This window comes from Astatotilapia calliptera, chromosome 23, assembly GCF_964374335.1.
Source record: "Astatotilapia calliptera chromosome 23, fAstCal68.1, whole genome shotgun sequence".
Lineage (NCBI taxonomy): Eukaryota > Metazoa > Chordata > Actinopteri > Cichliformes > Cichlidae > Astatotilapia > Astatotilapia calliptera.
Genome location: NC_137443.1, coordinates 27,748,102 through 27,768,067, shown reverse-complemented (window position 1 = coordinate 27,768,067; position 19,966 = coordinate 27,748,102). Strand labels below are relative to the sequence as shown.

The 19,966-nt window shown below is 42.4% G+C and overlaps 1 protein-coding gene across 7 annotated transcripts in view; it reads left to right on the top strand.

Annotated features, from left to right (window-relative positions):
* The window catches only part of LOC113016737 (plakophilin-4-like), an 80,451-nt gene extending 60,502 nt beyond the window's left edge, over window positions 1-19,949 (top strand). For all 7 annotated transcript variants that reach the window (XM_026159808.2, XM_026159805.2, XM_026159806.2 and 4 more), the window contains 12 exons: window positions 725-938; window positions 3,763-3,946; window positions 9,582-9,699; window positions 10,966-11,160; window positions 12,182-12,355; window positions 12,692-12,842; window positions 14,429-14,621; window positions 14,776-14,860; window positions 17,169-17,286; window positions 17,401-17,532; window positions 17,643-17,716; window positions 17,834-19,949. In XM_026159808.2, coding sequence (XP_026015593.2) covers window positions 725-938; window positions 3,763-3,946; window positions 9,582-9,699; window positions 10,966-11,160; window positions 12,182-12,355; window positions 12,692-12,842; window positions 14,429-14,621; window positions 14,776-14,860; window positions 17,169-17,286; window positions 17,401-17,532; window positions 17,643-17,716; window positions 17,834-18,091 — 1,896 coding nt within the window. In that variant the 3' untranslated portion in view covers window positions 18,092-19,949. The remainder of the gene's footprint in view (window positions 1-724; window positions 939-3,762; window positions 3,947-9,581; window positions 9,700-10,965; window positions 11,161-12,181; window positions 12,356-12,691; window positions 12,843-14,428; window positions 14,622-14,775; window positions 14,861-17,168; window positions 17,287-17,400; window positions 17,533-17,642; window positions 17,717-17,833) is intronic.
* The last annotated feature ends 17 nt before the right edge of the window (window positions 19,950-19,966 follow it).

Genomic DNA, 19,966 nt, shown 5'->3' with positions numbered 1-19,966 from the left:
GCTCCACTATCTGTGCATCTTTGCCCCTCAGATGAACCCATCAGAGTGTCTGTGTAAATGTTTGATAAAGTGTTTTGGTGTAGATAAAAGCACTTTTTCAATGTTTGTGTGATTAGGTGAATGAGGCTTGTATTAGAAAGTGCTTTGAGTGGTCATGTTGAGTATAAAGGCGATATGTAAGCACCAGACCATTTACCGAAAGTTTAACTTTGTGTCACCAGCAGTCATTTCACCTGTTTTTGCTAAATGCTTTTGACTTTCTGTCTGTGGTGAGACAGTCCTCTGTGGATGGAAAGTAAATCATACTGTGTCATATTGAGAGAATAAAAAGTGTGTTGTACAGCTCTCCTCAGGCCCTTTCATATGATATATTACTCCATATCGTTTATTGAAATGTTTTAGCGAACCTTGGTACTTTTCACCCAAGGCCTAGTATACTGTTGTGAAGTTTGAAGACCTTGCATAAAAAATTGTTTTTTCTCATTTTTAACAGTTGGTGTGACCTTGACCCTAATTTTCACCAAAATTAAATCAGCTCGAGCTGTTATTGGTATCTACCATCACATAAAATTTGAAATTGATATAGAGAAATCCGTGGACGCTTGACTACAACAAACAGAGAAACAAATATAACTGATTAGGGGTACTGCCACAAGAGGCAGACACAAGCTCTGCACTGCAGTTTAAATTGACGTTATTAAGCGTAACGGCTCCTCTTCTGCAGGTTTGTCACCTGGGAGGGATCCAGCACCTGGTGGACCTCCTGGATCATAAGGTGGCCGAGGTTCAGAAAAGCGCCTGCGGGGCCCTGAGGAACCTGGTGTACGGCAAGGCCACCGACGACAACAAGGTGACGCTGAGGAACTGCGGTGGCGTGCCTGCCCTGCTCCGCCTCTTCCGGAAAACAACTGACAATGAAGTCCGTGAACTGGTCACCGGTACGTCCCGATAGCCTTGACTTGCCAACCTAATCTGCTCATTTACAGCTTCTCCCCTTTTGACCCAACTTTCTCCTGATTGGCTGCTTCTCATCAAAAACAGAAGGTTTGTATAGCAGGTGGTGGGGCTTCTTTGCCTGAGACGACCATATTAGGGTTATCCCCTCTCAGTGATGTCATACAGAGCCAAGAGTAGAAAAGCTGTGTAAAAGTGAGTGTTTAGAGCAACCTGAAGCCTGAACTCACAGGGATTACGTTGAACCTCAATTGTGAAAAAGTGGTGACACTGTTTAAAATGTAAGTAAACAGAGGAAACAATCATTTGTAGATCTCGTTAATTAAATGTAATGATTGGTGGGGGGTTTTTAATAATGCAAATAATGCTTAAAGCTAAAGTTATTCCCGAACTGTGTTCAAGTGTTTTTCTCAGTGTGATTTGGGAGATTTTTGTCATTTTACTGTGGAAAAAAAAAAAAGGATTTAAATGAAGATGTATTTATGGTGTTGGGGTTAAATTGTGGAATGATGTTTATGGGCATAAAAATGTGCAATCAAATATATTTTTGAGGGTTACATGTCAGAAAATTGTAGCTCTTTTGTTTGTTAAGGTTATTTTTTTCCTACTTAGAAGGTACGGTACCTTAAATGATAAGAATATAGGCCAGGCATAAAACTAGCAGGTGTCATGTATTAACATTAGAATAAATGGGAACAGTAGGAATGTGTGTGACCCTATCCTTGTCCTTAATGCCTACTACTGCCCAGAAACTACACGGGGTACCTTTAATTATTTATAAAAGCAGAGAAAAATCTAGAAAACTGGATTTAACTAATGAAAACATTAATCATCTGTATGTTTCCAAGCTTTAAATTTTTATATTCACATTCAAATATTCATAATTGCTAGAGACAGTCATTTAAAGTAAGTGCAGAGGTTTAAGAGAGTATAGCCGAACATCTTTAAACTGTATTTCTAGATTCTGGTTGATTTCTCCGACTCATAAATCCTGTCGTTCCGATAAGGACTGGTTCTAACAGTCTCTAAACTCAGATGCCTTTTTATTCCTGAATGGGTGAAATAAGCTAACACTATGGTCCACATCGACAAAAAAAGGCTCAGAATAATAGCTTGACACGATAAAGTCTGGTGTGTGTGGGTGTTCGCCTGCCAGCGTGGTCCGTTGACTTCCCGGTTGGTTGGCCGGCCGACTGGCCGCCTTGCTGGCTGAGCATCGGTCTGCGGTGCCGTCTGACTGCCTGGCAGTGTTTTAATCTGTGTATCGGCTGTTCTGTGGGAGGTGTGAGCGGCAGCGGCTTAAACACTCGGCGCACAGCGCTGAGCAGATCTCGGCACAGTCCTCGGGACAGATGCTAAGATAATGTGCTTTGGAAACAGGACTCTGCAGCCACACCACACATACTGTTTGAAGGCAGCAGATAAGAAGCTGCTAGACACGCTTCACAAACCACAGAGGAGACTCTTCTGTCTGGTGAAATGCTTCAGAAATGTTCTATTTTTAGCTCGGGTTGGGACTCTGATTATTAAAGGTGCACTTTGTTCTTTGGTAGCTGCTTAAATTTGATCTTCCACACCCCAAAACAAATTGCACTTAATAACATTCAGGAACAAAGCTGCATATTTAAAAATAAAACACTTGTTTTTACTGAACTCAAAGCTTTTTTCCCATTATTACTCTTTTATACTTCGTTTATGGAGGATATTTTTACGTGAAGCCTTGGACATGGTTGGCAGTTGTATTCAATATAAAACATTTTGCTTCCAAGCAGCAATAACTTTCATGTCATTTTAACCTGCTCTTGAGCAATAGTTCTCTTTCTAAAGGTCTTTTTGGACTTTTGGCTGATTTTTTTTTTTTCACTCGTTTTCAGTCCAGTTCTTATACCTGACCATTTTCAGATTGTAAGCCACTTAACTTCGACCGATGAATGAATCATTCAAGCATAAAAAAGGCACCTAACACTGAAATGAACCAGTCTTGTATCTACACATAACAGACAACTAAGAAAAGATTTTAAATTATATCTTGAGGCACTTTGTTACTAGCAGCCTGTCACGAAAGAACATCTCTTGTTCCCATTTCTTTAGTCTATGAAATCTGTGAAAAATTTCAAAGATAACACAGTTTGACAGACATAAAATAGTATTTTTGTACCAACAAGGGGATTCCCAAGGACCTATTCACAGAAAGCTTTGCACATCTCAGCTGGTGTACAGTGTCAGTCGTTAAAGAAGAAGGAGCAGTTCTTGGCTCAAGCGAGGTATGAAAATTACTGAAAATCAGTGGCAACAGCTCTGATGGAGTGATGAATCTAAATTTTAAATCTTTTGCTCAAATTATTGATCTTATCTCTGCTTTTTGCAGACGATGTGGTTCTTTTAGCTTCATCCTCCACCTCACACTGGAGTGGTTTGTGTGTGAAAAGAGTGGAGTGCCTGCTCTGGGCTGGGAATTAATTGACAAGTGGAAGAGTTCCAGTATCTCAAGGTTTGAGTACAACATTTAACTGAGCCAGTTGAGGTGGTTTTGGCATCTGACTAGGATGCCTCGATGGTGCCTCATAGCTGAGGCAGTTTGTCCAATTGGAAGGAGACCCAGGACACGCTGGAGAGATTGTACCTTTCGGCTGGTTTGAGAACACCTTGATATTTCCTTGAAAGAGCCGGAGGAGGAGGTTGCCAGGTAGAGGGAGATCTGGAGATCTTACATTGCTGCCACCACAACCTAGACCTGGATAGACAGCGATGGATGGATGGACAGGTAACAATAGTTTTGACTTATTTTACTGTGTGCATCCACTGCAGGCGTCCTGTGGAACCTCTCCTCGTGCGACGCGGTGAAGATGACCATCATCCGCGATGCTCTGACCACGCTGACCAACACAGTGGTCATCCCCCACTCAGGCTGGAGCAGTGTTTCTCACCGTGACGAGCACAAAGTCAAGTTCCAGTCCTCCATGCTGCTTCGCAACACCACCGGCTGCCTGAGGTAAGAAACAAATCAAACGGCCCCCTCAAACACTCAATAAGTCAGCGTGTGTTCATCGCAAAAAGCAGCTTAAGTCGTAAAATGATGATAGAATCGAGGAAAAGAACCAATTTGAAATATGGTTGGTATTATGACGTTATTCATCAAACTTTGTCTGCGTCACATCAACACATTAAACACCTCTTTAGCCGAAACTGTCCTCAAACCACGCAAATCCATCCTCATTTCCACCCTGAAAATAATCGCCTCCTAAGCCTGCTGAGTAACCCGGCTCGCTGTTTGCTTATTCAATTGATTCTGGTTTTGAAATGCAAGGACGACTTTTGGATTTATTGGTTGTCTGTGCTGCTTTTTCTCCCCTTCCCATCTACTTTTCATCTTAACGATTCTGTAAAACCACAGCTCATAATCACGGCCGTATAATCCGTCAATAAGGGGCTCTGTAATGGAGATTTTATGCAGCCGTGAAGTCTTTAAGAAACATTTGACCATATTGGCCTACAGACGCAAATACCAGAGAAAGTGTATCTTCAAACTGAAAGCCCAGGATGAAGGTTGAGATTTATTACCTGCAAATGTTAGCATGCAGAGAAAGTTTTAAGGTCTTGAACTCATTTGAAAGATGTAATTTAGAGTAGAAGCTCCTTTTATCCCGTATGATTTAGTTCACTTCAGGATGTTCTGGTAATAATTGGGATTAGATCAAAGTGGCATATGGCAGAGTCGCACACTGGGGGCTACAGAGAAGCCGCAAGAATTAAACGCTTTAAATTTCCAAATCAAGACATAGCACATGACTATTTACAGACAGTTGGGGTTAAAAGTAAAATAGGGGATTGACATCAACATGGCTCTAGTCTGGGTGGAGTCTCGTTCTCTTTGGGTGCTTCGGCAAGCTCCAAAGATAGTTGGTCATAGGTGTAAATGTGCTTAAGTGCACAGACGAAAGTGCTGGTTTAATGTACCATACATGAAAATATCTACTTTAAAGGGCCGTGAGTGGTTCTTAAGACTAGAAATCACTTTATTAATAGCGGCCGCACTCATCTGAAGAAGAAAGGACTTCCTCCTTCAGATCTGAGGTTTTATGTAGCAGCAAGTGTGAGCGGCTCTATAAAAACAGAAGTTTAGTTTGCTGGTCTGAGACACCAGTCTGTGAAGGGTTATAGATGTCCATCGTTCTACAGTGAGAAAGATTATTCACAAATGGAGAACATTTGAGAGAGTTGCCAATCCTCCCAAGCGTGGACGTCCCAGAAAATTCACCCCAAGGTCAGACCGTGCAATCCTCGGAGCTTAAGTGCTACATCTCAGACTCTACAGGTTTCAGTTGGCATGTTAAATATTAAAGTTCATGACAGTACAATTAGAAAAGGACTGAATAAGTATGGCTTGTTTGAAAGGTCTGCCATGAGAACATCTGAACAAACCACAAGGCTTCTGGAACAATGTCCCTCACTTACTAATATGTGTGCGAATGTCATTACCCCGAACAAAGAAAACAGTTTGCGGGCAAAATTGCCGTCACATTTATGCCACATGTGTACCAGCTGATTTTGTTCTTACAGCTGTGTGTATTTTAGTAAATCAGACTCATGCTAAATCAACAGAGCATCAACTTGAGCGTTCTTTACATTATCTGCATACAGCCTCACCATTTTTCTATATAAGGAAACACCTGGAGGTGAAGTGGAGAGAGTGGTGAAGTCTGCGTCACTACGGCGAGAAAGATCGACTGGAGATACTAAAACAATAGTAAAAGAAAGTTTTGAATCAAAGCTGATGTGAAAAAGATGAAGAGACTGTATGAAAAAGAAGTAAAGAGGTAGAGAATGAGGATCATGTGATCTGCCTTGATTTGGCCACGTTGCAGTCATCGACCATCAGACTATGCTTCCGATTTTGACTTTTCTCCTCCTGTTTCAGCGCATATGGCGCAATATTGAGTGGTGACTCCTGCTGTTCAGGAGAATACTGCAGCGGCTTCTTGCGCCTTAACAACAGCAATAAATGGGTGCATATGTGTGATGAGTGAGCGACGATGAGCGAATAAATATATTGGCACCTTTGAATGATGCAACTGGACAATGATCCCAAGCTTAGCAGCGTGTCTGCAACAGGTGTTACAGTGGCAATGTCAAAGTCCAGATGTCAACCTGACTGAAATGCTGTGGTGGGGAGTTGAGAGAGCTGTGCATAAACACATGAAATGAAGGAACATTGTAAAGAAGACTGGGCCAAAGTAACTCCAAAATGATGTAACTGATAAAGTCACACAGAAAACCATTAACTGTTAAGGTGGTTCCACAGGCTGCTGAAATGTGAGGTTTATCAGGGTATTGTTATTCATCTGAAGTTGTATTTACATAATTTTAAGATTTTTATTACATGTTGATGCATAAAACCTTAAAAATTAAAAACATTATTAAAGGTTTGGTACCTGCAGGGTGGATGCCTTCATTTTTACATATAAACACACACACAGGAAGTGCTTTCAACCCTCTAACATCCAATTAGCATACTGAGATTAATCGGACTAGTCACCACTTTGCGTTTAAGGACTCAGCCAATAGCATTAACAGGATGATCAATGTGACGATATTAATCTGTGTTGTGTAGAGATTTCGCATCACATTTGTCAGTACAAACAACTACAGTGAGCTTCCTCTGGAGGCTGTTTGTTCTCAGTTGTAGGGGAAAGGTGCCGAGGGGAGGAAGGTCTGATGATCTCTGTTCACGCTGCTGGACAGGAGGCAGAAAAGGCATTCCTATTTACCAAACCGAATCCCGCGTGACGTGCTTCCACAAAGAAAACAGCCTTGTTTCTTTCTATCGTGGCACTTTAATGCTCACTTCTGCTAAACGTTCTGCAAAGAGCACCAGATGTAAACAATCTGCTTGCATTATTACCGCCCACGCGAAGGTTAAAGCTAGTGTGCGATGATTAATATGCCAAACATTTTTCTTTCTGTGATCACGATTCACAACTCTTGATATTTTGTTAAGGGCTTTGTCCTTTAATCCACGTAGGTCGAGAATATCTCACATTATCTGAGCTCATTTCAGTGTGAAGGCATGATGGAACGATTTGAATATGGCTGAGATGTTTTATGATCATGAAGGTGCTTTTTGTCTTTCATTCCTTTTCTCTCTTCTTCATGGCAGACAGCATGTGGAAGCTCCATCAGTGCACAGCTTGACGTGTTTGTCACAGCCCACGCATTTATTTTATGTCACCACCTGCACCATCTTCATCTGCTACAACAAAAGCAGTCAACAAATCCTGGTGTTAAATGTCCTAAATATTACCGCAAAGTAGCGCTCTGCCATAGTGCAAATGTTTGGTATCCATCTGATATCAAGTAAATACAAGGCCAGTATTGCTGACTGTATCCGGTCGTTAAGTCTGACGTCACTAGCCGTGTCTGGGCCTAAACTCTGCTGCAGGTCCATATATCAAACGATCACTATGGCATTACTGAGAGTTGAAAAACTGTCTAAAGTCTCTCATCTTTAATAAAATAATCAGCGTTCTGCTCTACCAAGTGTAACAATTGAGTTTAACATCCAGGCATCCATGAAAACGGAATTTATGACATTTAACGGAGTTAGAAGTTAGCAGGAAGTTAGCTCGCTAGCTTCTATCTAAATACAATATAGCATGTCCTGACTGCGGGGTTTTGGAAACAAATTAAAACGTACAGCTCTGCTATCACTTCCAGCATAAATGAAGACAGAAAACTAAACAGCAGCGACGTTTGTAGGGTTACTGAAGTTGGGCTAGCTGGTATATAATGATGTGCTACGTGACCGCTAGCGACACAGCTATGTTAGCATAATATAAACAAGCTAACTTTTTTTCCACTCGATAAAAGTTAACGTGAGTGTTCTCGGTGGTCAGGAACAAATGTAATCGCATGGCAGGATGCTGTAAAAGGACCAAACTTCAGCCAGGAGAACAACTGAGATAATCCATCCACAATACGAGCTTAGTCATTCATATACTGCTGCATGGGCTGGGCTGTAGTTACATCCTAAGGTTTTAAAAACTGAGCTTAAATAAATGATTAGCGGTAATAAAAGCCGAGGGAGGTCAACGGGGATCACTGACTGTTTTAGGAGCTTTTTGAGATTAAATAGAAGAAAATACATAACATTAAACATGTTAACAACACAAAAGCCATATTAAACGCAGACTACTTTAGGCCCGGAAGTAGGATTCGTCGCGTCATCACTTAACGACCGGATTGCTGCTGAAGATTTCTTGAACATTAAAGTAGTCCAGCGATAGCGATTAATACTTCCAACCGTTCTTTTCTTTTGAGTGTGATGAATCCTGCGATTGACATGTTGGATCATGCCCATGCCGTCATGGAAAGAAAAAACATCCTGGTTGTTCGGTGTGTTCAGGTAATCAGCTGACCTCATCTTCTGAGGTCGATCCAACTCCAAATTATAGCACCACCCCCACAGGCTTGTGCTGTAGGCGGATGCATCACTTTATCCGCCTCTCCTTTTACCCCAGTGCACCCATCATTCTGGAACAGAGTAAATCTGCACTCGTCAGACCACATGACCTTTTTCCAGAGTCCAGCCTCTACTCCCAAGCAGGCTGACATTTTCTTTTTTCCGATTAGCCTCGCCGATATTTAGTTTTTAAGGCTACAGGGCTGTTCAGTCCCAAACTCTCAAGTTCTCTTTTTAATTTAATTTAAGCGCCTTGAGGTGACTTTTGTTGTGATTTGGTGCTATATAAATAAAATTGAATTGAATTGTGCGCGTGGAAATGTTCACTGAGACCTCATTTTGTCCTCAGACATGAAGGGTCACCTCACTCCTTCCGGGCTTTAGAAACAGTCGTTTCAGCTGCTTTCTCAATAATTTGAGCTTTACGACTTGCACTAACACTTTTTCCACAACCAGACGTGGCTGTTGAAGAAATAAGAAGCTACTCAGTGCATCACATTGTAATCCAACTTTTTTCACCAAATTCTGAAGCACTGTAATTTTATGTAAAGCAACAGTGCAAGTAAAACATGAATCTCCTGATGCATTAAGACTCTTTTCAGTATGTGATCTGTTTCATGAGTGGCTAAATCTTTTATCTACCTCTCGTGTGTCTCCGTTGTTAGTAGGGGAGAAACCGTACCTGTAAGGTAACACCAAGAGTCAGGTCTTAAGGATGCAATACTTCCCTTAGTTGTAGATTTATTTACCAAACACAAAACTTCAAAACTGCTGAGTGGAGACTTCCAGTCCAGGTGTGCTCCCTGAAGCAGAAAACTGCACGACGTGTCTCAAACAGCTTTGAAGTGCTGTGGGGAAGCGGCGCGTGCACGCGAGCCTCGGGCACTTTGCTTCACTTAGACTGGCGTGAGGCTGTAGGTTGATGGTATGGAAATGCATTGTGGGATTTCTTTGCTGCTGTTGTGCAGTCTTCTCATGGCAGCTTTCCATTAGCAGCAGCTGGAGGTTCCTATTGGAGGATCAGCTCCCTTCTTTACTGTATCCAGGCAGGTTTGAAGCCACCCAGTGGGGGAATCCACACACTGCACCTGAGTCTGAATTAATGTGTTTCCTGTGTGTGTGTGTGTGTGTGTGTGTGTGTGTGTGTGTGTGTGTGTGTGTGTGTCAGGAACCTGAGCTCAGCAGGGGAAGAGGCGAGGAGTCAGCTGCGGTGCTGTGAAGGTCTGGTCGACTCGCTGCTCCACGTCCTCAGAGCCTGCGTCAACACCTCCGATTACGACAGCAAGGTGCAGCAAAGCACAAACACACAAAGATGCACATGAGTGTGTGAGTCATGTTTTGTCACAGTTTATCCCCGAGAGAGTCATCCCAACTTAACCTGACCCAGACACAGCTGGAACCGCACTCTGGGGACCTGAATCTGATCCCTCAATACTCACATACTGCAGTATGTGCAAACTACAGCTACTGAGACTGCTGTTATAAGGATGCCCTGTCAGTTACTTAGTTACCATTATATGTGATTGTACGTGGCCAGGCCACATAAACGTACTATACATGTGTTTAGATGTTATGCATTCATAAATTCAACTACAATTTTGACCACCAGGGTGCAACGTTTTACCAGTGGGTGTGATGAAATGTTTTCAGGGGTGTGCTGATGTTTAGCATTTGCTGTTTGTTTTTAGGCACCACCTGATTTTAAATTACTAATACAATAATGGATTGAAATGTAGGCAAATCTTTTTAAATGCTTACTTGACTCACTTGCACCATCCTGTGGTACAAATTGGTATTGCATGGAAGTGAACCCTGGCCTGTGTTCATCTTCAGTTGATAACCCTTCAACACTTCACAGATAGATCCATAAGTACTTTTACTACTAAGTACTATTGCTGTGGTAATAGTTCCTATAATTGAAAACCTAGGAACAGAAAAATGTGTTTCAAGAATCAAACATAGGTGTTTGTGGCTATCACCACCAAGTAAAAAAAAAAAAAAAATTATATATATATAGCTGTATAGGCTTAATGATCATCTGTAGTTCACAAAAGATTCATTGATATGAAAATAAAAGACGCTGACCTTTTAATAATGATATTAAAAGTTAATATAAAGCTTGAACCTCTAAAACACGATAACAAGCAAACTGGGGAAACATCCAAGGGCATCACATGTTCAGTACAGAAAATACAACTACAGCACAGAAGTGTTGCAGACGTGTGGCATAATATCATCATCATGCAAACAAGAAGAGGATGTAGTGTCCCAGCTACCTTAGCTAACAAATAGAAATAAATAGCTTAAGCAATAAAACATCGATGTCAGTGGTCTGAAAATTCTAAACTACTTGCACAGACAAAACATCATATAACAGAAATAAACCTTTTGCACCATCCACAGGCTGAAACAAGAGCTCTGCAGAGCAGATGTCTAATGTTTGATTTTATGTGAAAACTTTCCTCTAGCACCACCATCAGGTTTCATTAGCAGGAAACACAGAAGAAGAGGCAGAAACAAAAGAAATGCTCAGTTCTCATTTTTACTTTCAGATAGTGGAGAACAGCGTCTGCACCCTGAGGAACCTTTCGTACCGCCTGGAGATGGAGATGCCCTCCTCTCGCCTCCTCGGCAACCAGGAGCTGGACACCCTGCTGGGGTTCTCCTCCCCAGCCAAGGAGCTGGACTACCTCTGCTGGGGCAAGAGGAGGCGTGGCAGGAAGAGAGGCGGCTGGCCCGACTCCAAGGTACGACTGAGGCCTTTTACAGGCATTCTTTTAAAGCATGAAAAGATGTTTATGTGCTTTAAAAGTACTAAAAATATACAAGATGTGTATAAGAGCAGTTACCTGTTGAGCAATCTGAGAACTCAAAAGCTAGTCTGGTGATCTCAGGGAACCCTCCAGTTTATACCTGGCGCAGTCAAAAATGTACCCTGATCTGTTTGCTGGGGTCAGAGTGCAGATAGATCTTTAAAAAGCTATTGGATGGTGTTTTATTTTTTTCAGAATATTTAAACCTTTTGCCCTCCAAACGGACTCTGAATGCAGTGGGACTGATCCACAACAGAAACCACAAAAATCTCACCTTTTGCCTTCATATAATTTATCCCGACAGGAAAACTGGGCAACCGCACAGCTGTAAGGTTTGCTGTCCTCTGTATTCGTCAGCAAGTGAAAGCAAATATGAGCCATGACGGGTCCTTGTAGCTCTAGATTTAAACTGAAAACTGAAATCTTCAAAAGTTCTTAGCTGCCAGGCAGGCGATAAAGAGGAAGACCACAGAGAAGCTTCATGGATTGCTTCATAGTTGGTGTGACAGAGGAAGATGATAGAGACAGGATGAGACGGAGGCAGACGATCTGCTGTGGAGACTCATCATGGGAACAGCTTCTTTATTGATTGGTTGATTAGGTTATACAAATCATAACGAGAAATCAAAACCTCTGAAATGAACCCAGAAAGGAAGGACGGAAGCAAATAAGGGAAAATGAAGGTAATTTTTCCACAAATATATTCTGTTTACAGCCATCTGAACTGAATCATTGTATAATTTGGATAAAGAGAAATGAATTGGCTGCTCCGTGGGTTAGTTATTGATTCTAAGCTGGTTTTAGGTGCTTGTTTTTATGTAAAGAGTTTATGTAAATAAAATTTTCCCTCTCCTGGATCAAGCAACCCTTAGAGGAATCGCCCTTTAAGCAGTTTAAGCACTCCCAATTATACAAACTCGACTTCACTTTCTGTGCCTTGGTGCGTTTGTCGCAGTGGGACGGTGTCGGGACAGTCCCGGGTTTCTCCCAGTCTCTGAGAGGAGCAGAGCTGCTGTGGCACCCAATGGTGGTGAAGCCGTACCTCAACCTGCTGGCTGAAAGCTCCAACCCCGCCACCCTGGAGGGCGCTGCCGGGTCCCTGCAGAACCTCTCTGCAGGAAACTGGAAGGTAAGACCTCGTCTAAGGCTAACACAAGGTGCAGATTTTCCTAATTATAGACAACACTGTGGAAAAGTCTTGAGCCACCAAGCAGCCAGACTTGTTTGTCCATTATAAAGCGCTCTTGAGCAATAGTTCTCCAGACTTTCTGAACTGTTTCTTTGGAACATCAGAACAAGCCATCAGCTTTCATCTCAGTCCTATTTTGCCAACTTCAAACCTCCAGTGAATACAAACAGAGACATCGCAGGTCAAGTCTTGTGTTTGTCACAGTAGGAATCTGATGGGTAAAAACAATATTTGACTCCTTTCGGGGCATTTAAAACTCTGTTTCTATTTGTGCAGTTTTCGGCCTACATCCGAGCAGCGGTGCGTAAGGAGAAGGGCCTTCCCATCCTGGTGGAGCTGCTGAGGATGGACAACGACCGGGTAGTCTGCTCCGTCGCCACCGCTCTGCGTAACATGGCATTGGACAGCCGCAACAAGGAACTGATAGGTACACACACACACCCCTCAACTGTTTATTCAAAGCCAGCACATACTCAGTCTTTGACATTACGTTGCCCCCTAGTGGTGACACAATCCTACATTTGTGCCCTCTCCTATCTGCAAACAAATTACAGTTAACACTTACATCACCACGGACTGCCATTTGGCTTTTTCTACCTTTAAAACCCGGAGAGCAGCCAAATGGCTTTTAGCTAAGCTTTAGCTTCAGCCAAGTGGAAGCTAAATTGGCTAGTCATTCATATGTATATTAGGTTGTTAGCTGGGAATTCTGGAGGGAGGGGAGTGGGGGTGTGTGGATGAGGGGGTGGGGGAGCTGCTAAAAGCTGTGAACTTCCTTTTGTGTTTCATCTTGATGCATTCTCAATCATCCAGGGAAATAAATCTCCAAAAGTCACCAACTTGGAGTGTTTCAGTTTGCCGTCTTAGGGAGAAATCAACACACATGGGTGTAGGTCCTTTGTTGCTGAGATTTATTGATAAAAACAGTACAAAAAACCAACCATTTGTCACAGTAGAGCTAATGCCTAAATGCTGCTCCTGGGAAGGGTGAACACCTAAAGCTTACCTGTGAACAGTCATTCTTGGGTTGTGGCATCTTGCCACGCCCAAGTATAGAGCTGCAGTAAAAGGAACGAAAGACGGCCACTAAAACTGATTCAGCAAAACTAAACATCTCTTAATACTCTGCCTGCAAATAAACAGCACTGTTACACATTTACACATGTTCAGTGTTAATGAAATCCTGAAGTGGGTGCACAAATTTCAGACGTATACATGCATACAGGTTCAAACATATACTTAAGTATATATACTGTAAGAGACTTTGGGAAGGACATTCCTGAAGCTTAATGCTAGCCTGCTGTATCCACTCGAACCCCAGTTGTGATGTGTGTTTGGGATCGTTGTCCTGCTGTAACATCCAACTATGTCCACATTTCAATTTGTTGGAAGCTGCTGATTAGAGGTGAGGTTCAAGATTTTGGAGGTAGTCCTCCTCCTTCATTATTCCATCAATTTTGTGCAAAGTGCCACAGCAAAACAGCCCCAGAGCATGATGGTACCACCACCATGCTTAGCAGCTGGTATAGAGTTCTCAGGTTTTGAGAGCCGTACCTTTACTCCTCTAAACATCTTTTCATTTTGACCAAAAAGCTCAATCTTTGTCTTCTCTGACTATAAAGCTTTTCTCCAGAAGGTATTTGGCTCGTCTATATTGGAGCAGGGGCTTCTTTCTGTCCATGGTAATGTAAAACTCACTCCGCTGTGGACGGTGACGCTGGTGTTCCAGATGTTTTCAGTTCATGACAGGTTTGAGCCCTGGAGTCATCTTGTCTTCTTCTGGCAAATTGGTGACACGTCTGAATTACATGTACTTATTATTGTTTGATCTGATGATCTTGGAATCTGCAGTTGTTTTGAAATGGCTCGAAGAGACCTTCCCAACTTTTGTAAATCTACAATTCTCCGACATTAATTCAATCTTGTGCCACCAATTCTTGTTTGTTAAACTTGTTTGTTAATCCGCTAAGAGCAGATCCAGACCTTCTGTTCTGTCTGTCTCTCCACCTGCAGGAAAGTACGCCATGCGGGATCTGGTGAACCGGCTGCCTGGCGGCAGTCCCACTGTGCTGTCAGATGACACGGTGGCATCAGTCTGTTGCACGCTGCATGAAGTCATCAGCCGCAACATGGAGAACGCCAAAGCTTTAGCCGACAGCGGAGGCATCGAGAAACTGGTGGATATCAGCAAAGGTCGAGGGAAAGGGTAAGACGTGACCACCTCCATGTTTTTATTATTGAACTCATTTCGCTACGTTTATAATGAACATCTACCACTGTGACAGGTGATGGGTGATAGAAAATCAGGCACTCCTTAACTGGTTTAACTCATTTTATTTTACATACTGTGTGTGTCACAGATATTCGATGAAGGTTGTGAAGGCAGCTGCTCAGGTGCTGAACACCCTGTGGCAGTACAGAGAGCTGAGGACCCTCTACAAACAGGTGGGTACGAGCAGACACATGTGGAAGAACTCACACTGATGGAATTAAAACTCCATTTACACCTCAAGAAATTTAAAGGCTCTTTCAGGGAGATGCTGATTATCTTTCTTATCGTCTGTTTGTAATTCAGGGCACGGTAATCATTCAAGGCCTTCATTATCCAAAGTCTCTTTCAGAAGTGCACTCCCTTCTGTTAATCTGACTTCATTGGAATGAGAGTCCCTTGGTCACATCTATCAAAATGTGGGTGCTAAGATAAGAAAAGGCTATCAGCATATCACATCCCTCAGTAAATGGTAGATGGACTGGTTCTTATATAGCGCTTTTCTACTCTTCTGAGCACTCAAAGCGCTTTACACAACTTGTGCATTCACCCATTCACACCCATTTGCACAAGCACATTTTTCTAAGTGCTTTCTAAGTAACATTCACATACACGATGGATGCATCGGAGAGCAATTTGGGGTTAGTATCTTGCCCAAGGATATTTGGCATGCAGACTAGGGGAAGCCAGGAATCGAACCACCAACCTTCCGATCAGTAGATGATGACCTGCTCTACCGCCTGAGCTACAGCCACCCAGTTGTGATGTGTGTTTGGGATCGTTGTCCTGCTGTAACATCCAACTGTGTCCACATTTCAATTTGTTGGAAGCTGCTGATTAGAGGTGAGGTTCAAGATTTTGGAGGTAGTCCTCCTCCTTCATTATTCCATCAATTTTGTGCAAAGTGCCACAGCAAAACCCCAGAGCTGTTTTGCTGTGATAAAAGTGTGATAAAAGTGACCTATGTACTGTGGAGTCTTTAAAAATTTGAAGCGACGGGACAAGCGGAGGACAAAACAAGAGGTATCGGGCCTAAAAATATATATATATCTAGAGCAGATGAAGAGTGTCTGGGAAAAAATGTCCTTAAGAAAGGAAAAAAATCAAGCACTGATCATCACAATGATCCCAAACACACTGCCAATGCAATAAATACCTGGACAGAAAAACACACAGTGGAACACTATCAGGCATGGATCGGCCTCCCCGGAGCCCGGACCTCAACATTATTGAAGCAGTGTGGGATCATGTTGACAGAGAACAGAACAAAAGGCAGAAACATCCAAAGAAGAGCTTTGAATGTCCTTCAAGAAACCTGGAGAACTATTCCTGGAGACGACTTAAAGAAATAACAAGAAAGAGAGTTCAGACTGTGCTGAAGAATAAAGGTGGTCACACCAAATACTGACTTCCAGCTCGTTAGCATGGTACAAACTGTTTTTCCCTTATATGCTTGTATTTACATGTTTTTGCACATGCTTCAATAAATCGCTCTTCCTGTTTCAACTATAAAGAAAGGAGAAACATTCACAGCTGAAGGGACATGTTTCGTGCCATGAGGATGACTCATGATGTAGGATCTGCATAAATGACACATGCTGTAAAAGTCTCATCTTATATGATTCTTAGGAAAGCCAGATTTGAAACGGCAGCCACTGATATTACCAATTAAACACAGCAGCTGTTATGAAAGCCAAATTGACAAAGAATAAAGGAATTCACCACTGACTGTTACAGCCACAGGCAAAATTCGTAACAAACCTGTAACTCTTATGCGGTAAAAGTGTTGTGGCACAGGATTCAAACTGATGAAACCTTCCGGTCCAGTTGCGCCACCAATTGTGGTCATGACTTTTATGGTCAGAATTTCTAGGAACAGCCAAAGAGTGGAGGGTCTCAAGATGTCATCTCAGCTTTTTGCAGATTATGTGGTTCTTTTGGCTCCGTCGGGGGATGGCCCCTGTTTGCTTTGGGGTGGTTTACAGTTGAGTGTGAAGCAACAGGGGTGGGAATCAAGTCTGAGGCCATGGTTCTCTGACAGAAAATTTAATTCAGTTCAAATTATTATATAGCAACAGTTGCCTCAAGGTGATTTATATTGTAAGGTAAAGGACCCTACAATACTGTTCCCCACAGGAGATCAGGAGGAGGTGGTCAGGGAGGTCTGTGGCAGAAGGTGAATGGATGAAATCTACGTAAATGCAGTAGTTTAAGTACATGTAGGTCCTCAACCATTCCCCCAGCAGGTTCTGCAGCAATTTGAGCATCTAAATTCCAACAGCCTTGGAAACGTTTGATGTTTTTTGTTTTTTCCAGTATCCATAGCCTAATTCCATAAGTCTTTTGTCTATTCTATAGAGCCAATTTTGTTTTTTGGGGGGAGGTTTTAAATGTATGTATTCATATTAAAGAAACCCTGCAGGAGCTCCTACATGTGTGCACAAGCATGCCTCTTTATTTTCTTTTTGTCGTACATGTGAACAGGATGGCTGGAACTACACCCACTTTGTCACCCCCGTCTCCACTCTGGAGCGGGACCGATACCGCTCTCAGCCGACCCTACCCACCAGCCCAATGCAGATGTCCCCCGTCATTCAATCAGGTGTGAGAGACATCAAACCGATGATCATATTTCAGTAATAGATTGTTGGGGGGGAAACAGGATTTGGTTTAAATCATATCACTGTTTTATTTTTCTGGTTGGCTTTGTTTTCAGGCGGTAGTGCAACATCCTCGCCAGCGATGCTCGGGATAAGAAGACACAGTTCAAACTATCAGCGGGCCCAGTCATCTATGCAACTCGACACATATTATGGAGACAACAGTTTACACAAACGGCAGTACACAGGTTTGTGGCATTCCTCAGGGATCTGCACACTGGTGTTTCTCTCAAACAACCACCATTTCAGTTTGGAGTTATATTTATTTTACTCTCTACTTATGGATTTTTCACCTCAGGGTCAGAGAAGAAAACCCCATATTTCATTGGGACCTATTCCTCCCAGTCAGGAGAGGATCTGAGAAGATCCCAGGTAAGAAGCCTTTTGTTGTTTCATCATACAGTAATGTCGTGCTCAATCATCCAGGTAAGGATGTTTTCTCAGTTTGGTTGATTTTATATAGACTGACTGATTACATTGTTTTCCAAGCACCCAGAGCCATTCTACGACGAACCCGACAGGAAGAACTTCAACAGCTACAGAATGTACCTGTCGTCCCCACAAGGCTACGGCGAGGAGCACTTTGAGGACGAACCGGCCCACCTGACCCCGTCTTCTCCCGACGGCTACGCCACCCAGTCGCTCCGATTCAAAGCCAACACCAACTATGTGGACTTCTACTCCACCACACGGAGGCCTTCAAACAGGGCGAACAAGTTCACCGGCTCCCCCGACTCGTGGGTGTAGAAAGAAAACAGACGCCGTGGACATCAAGTCTTCACCACGTTGGCTGTCCGTTCCTGTGGGTGTATGTGTGCGGGGAGTGCGTTGTGTGGCTGCGTGAAAGGTTGCGGATGCATGTGGATATGTATGTGTGTGTCTATACTGAAGCTGTGCTGAATGACCAGGGCTTGGTTTGCCACGTGCAGCTTTTGACTAAGTCAGACCGCACGATAATAATACCCGGAAAAAAATTATCCCTTTATTTTTGACTCCGAAGCTAAAAACAAACCAAACAAACACAAGTCAGTTTTATCAGAGGTTTATTGCATAACATAAAGAAGCAGTGCTGTATGAAATTGTTCGCTAGTTTAATGAGCTTCAGGCTGCAAAACTAGAATATTCTGAAATATTTCCACCATGTTGTTTGGCCGTTGCGTACAACTTATAATTCCCACACACTTGTAAAGGTGTTGGCTAGAGGCACGAACAGTCTAAAAGATGGACGTAGCCACCGTTACCTTACCCACCCCCCTCAGTGAAGTCCCTTCGAGCTGAGTGTCTTCTGGCTAAATGTGTCAAACGAGGAGTGGATCTACCGCACCCACTCCCATACCTTGCTTTATCAGCCTTTCATCCTTTTTGACATTAACAGGGACCACAATTTGCAAAATAAACACTATGCTGTATTCAGTAACACTTGAAAGTAGCGACTGAGACCATGAACTCGTTGGGAAAATGTTTACTGAGGTTGCATAGACTTCTACAATCTACAGTAAGAGCCAGAAATCCTTAGAGAAGAGTTTGCATGCTTGAAATCCCAGAAAGATTAAATCAGATTAAACTGGGAACTCCCCAGTTATCCAGGACTATCTCATAGAACCCCTATCAAACTGGAAGTCCACAGAGTGGCAGTTCTTGTGTATATTTAAGACAATTCTCTGATATAGCTATGACCTTACTGAGACTCGGTGTGTTAACCACAATGTTAAATTCTGGAAATCATCGCCAAGTGTGAACAACCATCAAGGATCAAAAGTAAGTCTTGTTGCTTTGAGTATACTAAATTGGATTCTTTCTAAGGAAGATTTTGCGTTTTAATTGATAGGTTTTTTTGTAAACAATGATCAGGATGTGAAACAAATTGTCTTGGGCTTTGCCATTTCTGCCAGAAGCTAAGTCTACAGACTAGCTAATGGGTTCCCAAGGCTTAGTCAAAAGGTGCTTTTTAAACAAAAGAAAGAAAAAAACCTAGCCCTGACATTGTTGTTTACTCGAGTGTTTGTTCACGTCAACTGATTTCATTTTTCTCTGCAGTAAAAGTGTGCAGTGTGTTGGCTTTATAACATAAATATCGTCCGCCAGCATCATCTTGAATGCAAGAGAAAAAGAAACTTGCTGAAGCTGAGGATCACACCTGGGACAAATTCTATTTACCAGTTAAATAAAACCACTACTCCAAACAACATAAAAGCTGCTCCAAATATTATTTGACCTGGGTTTGGAGATGAACATCCTCACGCTCATGAACCTTTAAAGACTCAGAGAACTGGGGTTAAACCTGTAACCCTCTGCTTTTCTGTAATGTTGGCCAAAAGTGCAGTATATCATAAAGTATGTGAAATATGTGGAAAAACAAAAGTGAACATCTATTTGTACAGATAAAAATGGTTTAACTGTCCTGTTACATTGTTGTATTCAATATGTAGAACTTTCTTATGTGATTGTGAGGAAGATTTTTGTATTATTTATCGATTATTTTTATTAATTTAATTGTGACCTGACCAAAATACCCAATCTGTCTGTTCTGTCTAAAACTGATAATGATGATGTGTTACAGAGGGAAATAATATGTATAGGGATTAAAGATTATATCACGATGAGACACCTGGAAGTTGCGGT